We start from the raw sequence: 7,544 nt of genomic DNA on the forward strand, positions 1-7,544 counted from the left end.
CTGCACATCAAAGGAAACAGTCAAGAAAACAAAGAGGCAACCCACGGAATGGGAGAAGATATTTGCAAATGACAGTACAGACAAAAGGTTGATATCCAGGGTCTATAATGAACTCCTCAAACTCAAGACACACGAAACAGGCAAACATATCAAAAAATGGGAAGAAGATATGAACAGACACTTCTCCCATCAAGACATACAAATGGCTATCAGACACATGAAAAAATGTTCATCATCATTAGCCCTCAGGGAGATTCAAATTAAAACCACATTGAGATACACCTTACACCAGTTAGAATGGCCAAAATTAACAAGACAGGAAACAACATGCGTTGGAGAGGATGTGGAGAAAGGGGAACCCTCTTCCACTGTTGGTGGGGATGCAAGTTGGTGCAGCCTCTTTGGAGAACAGTGTGAAGATTCCTCAAGAAATTAAAAATAGAACTTCCCTATGACCCTGTCATTGCACTCCTGGGTATTTACCCCAAAGATACAGATGTAGTGAAAAGAAGGGTCATCTGTACCCCAATGTTTATAGCAGCAATGGCCACGGTCGCCAAACTGTGGAAAGAACCAAGATGCCCTTCAATGGATGAATGGATAAGGAAGATGTGGTCCATATACACTACGGAGTATTATGCCTCCATCAGAAAGGACGAATACCCAACTTTTGTTGCAACATGGCCGGGACTGGAAGAGATGATGCTGAGTGAAATAAGTCAATCAGAGAGAGTCAATTATCATATGGTTTCACTTATTTGAGGAGCATAACAAATAGCATGGAGGACATGAGGAGTTAGAGAGGAGAAGGAAGTTGAGGGAAATTGGAAGGGGAGGTGAACCATGAGAGACTATGGACTCTGAAAAACAATCTGAGGGTTTTGAAGCGGCAGGGGCTGGGAGGTCGGGGACCAGGTGGTGGGTATAGAGGGCACAGATTGCATGGAGCACTGGGTGTGGTGCAAAAATAATGAATACTGTTATGCTGAAAATAAAAAATAAATTTTAAAAAATAATAATAATAATTTTTAAAAAAGAAACTCCTAAATGAGTTTTGCAACTTTTTATTTCAGTTCTGCTTGTCCAGCCAGAGTAAAATTACATTCTTTTTTTTTTTTTTGATTGTATTTTTTTTATTTATTTTTTTTAATTTCCAGCATAACAGTATTCATTATTTTTGCACCACACCCCGTGCTCCATGCAATCCGTGCCTTCTATAATACCCACCACCTGGTACCCCAACCTCCCACCCCCCGTCCCTTCAAAACCCTCAGATTGTTTTTCAGAGTCCATAGTCTCTCATGGTTCACCTCCCCTTCCAATTTCCCCCAACTCCCTTCTCCACTCTAAGTCCCCATGTCCTCCATGCTATTTGTTATGCTCCATTCTTACTCATAACATGGATCTGAAAGAAAATGATAGCGGATCTCTTCTTGGAGAGATATCATCTGTCCTGCTGCTAAAACCGTCTAGGACAGGAAACTTGAGACTTGAAGGAAGGCAGAAACCGGCAGCAAAGATTTAGAGACTGATGATACTACTTACAGTGGTCCACAAATTGAAAATATTGAAGGAAACTTGAGGGCATCCTTGGATACTGCAGTTATAATGGTAATGTTGACTTCTTTCTAAAGGCTCCTCAACTGGAAGCTAACACAGCTTTTCTTCTCACACTGAGACCAAGAACGGGATGGAAATGAGACATCACTACCAAATTACCAGATATAATATAAAACCTAAGGTAGACTCAATGTTCAAATTGAAAATAAAAAATAGACACAGCAAAGGAAACAGTTAACAAAATCAAAAGACAACTGACAGAATGGGAGAAGATATTTGCAAACGACATATCAGATAAAGGACTAGTGTCCAGAATCTATAAAGAACTTAGCAAACTCAACACCCAAAGAACAAATAATCCAATCAAGAAATGGGCAGAGGACATGAACAGACATTTCTGCAAAGAAGACATCCAGATGGCCAACAGACACATGAAAAAGTGCTCCATATCACTCGGCATCAGGGAAATACAAATCAAAACCACAATGAGATATCACCTCACACCAGTCAGAATGGCTAAAATCAACAAGTCAGGAAATGACAGATGCTGGCGAGGATGCGGAGAAAGGGGAACCCTCCTACATTGTTGGTGGGAATGCAAGCTGGTGCAGCCACTCTGGAAAACAGCATGGAGGTTCCTCAAAATGTTGAAAATAGAACTGCCCTATGACCCAGCAATTGCACTATTGGGTATTTACCCTAAGGATACAAATGTAGTGATCCAAAGGGGCACATGCACCCGAATGTTTATAGCAGCAATGTCCACAATAGCCAAACTATGGAAAGAACCTAGATGTCCATCAACAGATGAATGGATCAAGAAGATGTGGTATATATACACAATGGAATACTATGCAGCCATCAAAAGAAATGAAATCTTGCCATTTGCGACAACATGGATGGAACTAGAGCGTATCATGCTTAGCGAAATAAGTCAAGCAGAAAAAGACAACTATCATATGATCTCCCTGATATGAGGAAGTGGTGATGCAACATGGGGGCTTAAGTGGGTAGGAGAAGAATCAATGAAACAAGATGGGATTGGGAGGGAGACAAACCATAAGTGACTTTTAATCTCACAAAACAAACTGAGGGTTGCTGGGGGGAGGGGGTTTGGGAGAAGGGGGTGGGATTATGGACATTGGGGAGGGTATGTGCTTTGGTGAGTGCTGTGAAGTGTGTAAACCTGGTGATTCACAGACCTGTACCCCTGGGGATAGAGTATTATGCCTCCATCAGAAAGGATGAATACCCAACTTTTGTAGCAACATGGACGGGACTGGAAGAGATTATGCTGAGTGAAATAAGTCAAGCAGAGAGAGTCAATTATCATATGGTTTCACTTATTTGTGGAGCATAACAAATAGCATGGAGGACATGGGGACTTAGAGTGGAGAAGGGAGTTGGGGGAAATTGGAAGGGGAGGTGAACCATGAGAGACTATGGACTCTGAAAAACAATCTGAGGGTTTGAAGGGACGGGGGGTGGGAGGTTGGGGTACCAGGTGGTGGGTATTATAGAGGGCACGGATTGCATGGAGCACGGGGTGTGGTGCAAAAATAATGAATACTGTTATGCTGGAAATAAAAAAAAAAGGAAATAAAAAATAGAAAATGGAGAGAGTGATACCTTAGACATTGATTTAGAAGGTAGGCTATGAAAGAGCCTAAAATGGAGCCATGGAGAAAATTCTCCTCTGTGAGAATTTAAAAAATAATTCTTGTGAAGAGCCACTCTGACCAATAGAAAATCTCAATGACAGAAAATGGACTTTTGAACCAATTCAATAAAAAAGGTTTAGCTTCCTAATGTTCCTGAACTCCTCCTTCCATTCTCATGACTGACTTCTTTCCTTTGTACCTTTATAGGCAGCGAAGGGTAGCAATGAAAAACCAAACCTTCCTGACAGAATTCATTCTGTTGGGACTAACAGACATTCCAGAGATCAAACCTATAATCTTTATATTTCTCCTCCTCACCTACATATTCAGCATCATTGGAAACCTGACAATCATCACCCTTACACTACTGGACTCCCACCTCCAGACTCCCATGTATTTCTTCCTCCGGAATTTCTCCTTCTTAGAAATTTCCTTCACAACCACTTTCACTCCCAGGCTGCTGTTCAGCATCACAACTGGCAACAAGACCATCAGCTTTGCTGGCTGTTTCACTCAGTATTTCTTTGCCATCTTCTTCGGAGCCACGGAGTTTTACCTTCTGGCTGCCATGTCCTATGACCGCTATGTGGCCATCTGCAAACCCTTGCATTACTTGACCATCATGAGCAGCAAGGTCTGCATCCAGCTGGTTCTCTGCTCTTGGTTGGCTGGATTTCTAATCATCATATCCCCAATCATCCTCACCAGTCAGCTGGATTTCTGTGCCTCCAACATGCTGAATCATTACTATTGTGACTATGGACCCCTCCTAGAAATATCTTGCTCAGACACAAGATTCCTGGAGCTGCTTGACTTTATCTTAGCAGTTGTCACCTTGGTGGTCACCCTGGTACTGGTGATTCTCTCCTATACAAACATCGTCTGGACCGTCCTCAGGATCCCTTCTGCTCAGCAAAGGAAAAAGGCCTTTTCGACCTGTTTTTCCCACATGATTGTCATCTCCCTTTCTTATGGCAGCTGCATCTTCATGTACATAAAGCCCTCAGCAAGAGAAGGAGTTGCTTTCAATAAGGGAGTAGCTGTGCTCAATAACTCAGTTGCCCCTTTGTTGAACCCATTCATTTACACTCTAAGGAACAAACAAGTAAAACAAGCTTTCAAGGACATCACCAGGAAGATTATGAGCATTTAGTGAAGGTAAGAACCTCAAACTCCAAGAAAATCTCAACAATATGAATGAAATTTCTTCCTATGAAAGCATAAGACAGCTTCTCTAACCCTCTCACCTTATTAAAGCAACACCTCAGATGAATATATCAAAAAGAGGTGTCAAAGTTATGTTTCCAACTTGCCAATGAGGCTAACTCTTTCCAAAACACAGTTTACATATTTATTTCTAGTTAATAGACATTTTTAGTTGGACATTTGAAAAAATGGCAAAAACGTAAGACAATTCAGTTCTTCATAGTATTTTGAGAATAAAGTTATTCAAAATAAAAATACATTATTGTCCTAAGAAGAAATGTGTTTATTACAGTTATTTTAAAGCAAATTAATAAGTAGATTTTTTAAGTTTTGTTTTAACTTCTAATACAGTTTTTAAAGATATAAATTTAACCCCTTAGTAGATAAATTTCATAGGAAAAGGATGTCACTGTATAACACTATTAGTCTGAGTATAAGAATGGAGAATCCAGCAAAAAATTCTAGAATGTCACAAGACTGATGGTCCTGGGCTTAAAACCAGTAAAGTTTAGCTTTATATGTGAGGCTGTCAGTTTAATAAAATTCTTTCAGAATGTTATCCAAATTTTAAGAAATACTACTTTCCAGAAGATGCTAGTAATTACGTATTTTTTCTTTTTTTTTTTTATTTCTTTTCAGCATAACAGTATTCATTGTTTTTGCACCACGCCCAGTGCTCCATGCAATATGTGCCCTCCTTAATACCCACCACCTGGCTCCCCAACCACCCACACTACCCCCCGCCCCTTCAAAACCCTCAGGTTGTTTTTCAGAGTCCATAGTCTCTCATGGTTCACCTCCCCTTCCAATTTCCCTCATCTCCCCTCTCCTCTCCATCTCCCCATGTCCTCCACGTTATTTGTTATGCTCCCCAAATAAGTGAAACCATATGATAATTAACTCTCTCTGCTTGACGTATTTCACTCAGCTAGTAATTACATCTTGCAGTAAAGCTCTACTCTTTTTTTTTTTAATTTTTTATTTTTTATAAACATATGTTTTTATCCCCAGGGGTACAGGTCTGTGAATCACCAGGTTTACACACTTCACAGCACTCACCAAAGCACATACCCTCCCCAATGTCCATAATCCCACCCCCTTCTCCCAAACCCCCTCCCCCCAGCAACCCTCAATCCAATCAAGAAATGGGCAGAGGACATGAACAGACATTTCTGCAAAGAAGACATCCAGATGGCCAACAGACACATGAAAAAGTGCTCCATATCACTCGGCATCAGGGAAATACAAATCAAAACCACAATGAGATATCACCTCACACCAGTCAGAATGGCTAAAGCTCTACTCTTATTATAAAGATCATCTCTCCTCAAGCTTGAGCAATTTTCTCTTTATTTTTATTGCTCTGACAATTTTAAAACTTTCTCCTTTAGACACTTAATATTGAATTTCCAGTTGTAGGTTTGATATTTCCAACTCTATCTGTTCTTCCCATCAAGAAATTAAAATGAAAACTATTTCCAAGGGTATCCCTAATGGAATGAATATAAAATCTCCTCTTAAGGGAGGATTCAGAAGAGTAGGAATCTTGAACCGTGTTATCCATGGTCAAAACCTTTAGGGTTCTATGAGTGTGCTTTAGCTTTAGCATCATTTTGTAGATGAACCTAATGAGGCTGAGAGTGAAAGGGATTCCTAAGAATGCCTTAGGAACCAGCATCCAAAATTTTTAAGGATTGATGTTTTAAAGACTAAAGTGGAGAGAGAAAAGAAACTTAATGATATTATCTTCATCTATTTAAAACAGTAAAAAATAAAAATAAAAATAAAATGGCAAATTATTGACTCTATATAACCTGGGAAAAGTTAAGTATGTGTATTATAATTCCTCAGAAATTGCTCTAAATATTAAACAAAGAGATAGTCAAAATCATAATAAATAAATGAATTTAAATGAAATAACTAAAAAATTTTTCAAATAACCCAAACATAGGCATAAAAAGAAAAATGAAGGAACTAAAACAGAGGAAAGAAACAGGAATAAAATAACCAAAAGATGGGCTTAAATACAAACACATCACTAATTACATTAAATGTAAATGATCCAAACATGCCATTTAAATAGATTGTCAGAATTGATTTTTTTTAATGACCTAACAACATGCTGTCTACAATAAACTCTCTTCAAATATAAAGTTAAAAGTAAAGAATGGAAAAAGATATAAACACTAGAGGCACCTGGATGACTCAGTGGGTTAAAGCCTCTGCCTTTGGCTCAGGTCATGATCCCAGGGTCCTGGCATCGAGCCCCGCATTGGGCTCTCTGCTCAGCAGGGGGCCTGCTCCCCCCTCTCTCTGCCTGCCTCCTCTGCCTACTTGTGATATCTTTCTGTCAAATAAATAAATAAAATCTTTAAAAATATATATATATATAAACACTAATCCAAAGAAAGATGGAGGTACCTGGATGGGTCAGTCATTTTAGCATCTGACTCTTGATTTTGACTCAAGTTACGATCTCAAGGTCCTGAGATAAAGCCTGCATCAGGCTCCATGCTCAGCAGGGAGTCTGCTTGAGTTTCTCTCCATCATTCTTGCTCTGTTCCTCCTGGTCTCTCACTCTCACCCTCTCTCTCTCTCTCTCTAAAATAAATAAATATTTTTTTAAAAAGGAAAATGGAGTGGCCATATTAATATAAGACATAGTAGACTCCAGAACAAAGAAAATACAGGGGATAAAGAGAAATGTTTCATAATCAAAATGAAGTCAATTCACCAAGAAAACACCCTAAATGTATATGTACATCACACAATTATAAATTTATAAAACTCAAAGAAGAAAAAAAAAGCCACAATTATGATTGATAGCTTCCATACTCCTCTCTCAGTAATAGATATAATTAATAGACAGAAAATAAGCAAGGATATAGAAGAAGTGAACAACATCATCAATCAACTGGATATAGTTGATCTTTTTAGAACACTCCACATTATTATAGTTATAGTTGTCTTTAATACTATTATCTTTATGCTAGAGATAAAAAGTGATTTATGTACCACCATTATAGCATTAAGGTATTCTGTATTTGAACATGTATTTATCAGTGATTTTTATACTTTTATATGTTTCATGCTGTCACTTAGAGTCCTTTCATTTCA

The 7,544-nt window shown here is 38.8% G+C and overlaps 1 protein-coding gene across 1 annotated transcript; it reads left to right on the forward strand.

Moving 5' to 3' along the window:
- The first annotated feature begins 3,444 nt into the window (after positions 1-3,444).
- LOC116592492 (olfactory receptor 6C4-like) lies at positions 3,445-4,374 on the forward strand. Its single transcript, XM_032345680.1, has one exon. The coding sequence runs from the start codon at positions 3,445-3,447 to the stop codon at positions 4,372-4,374; it is 930 nt and encodes a 309-aa protein (XP_032201571.1).
- The last annotated feature ends 3,170 nt before the right edge of the window (positions 4,375-7,544 follow it).

This window comes from Mustela erminea, chromosome 6 (genome assembly GCF_009829155.1).
Source record: "Mustela erminea isolate mMusErm1 chromosome 6, mMusErm1.Pri, whole genome shotgun sequence".
In the NCBI taxonomy this organism is placed as follows: domain Eukaryota; kingdom Metazoa; phylum Chordata; class Mammalia; order Carnivora; family Mustelidae; genus Mustela; species Mustela erminea.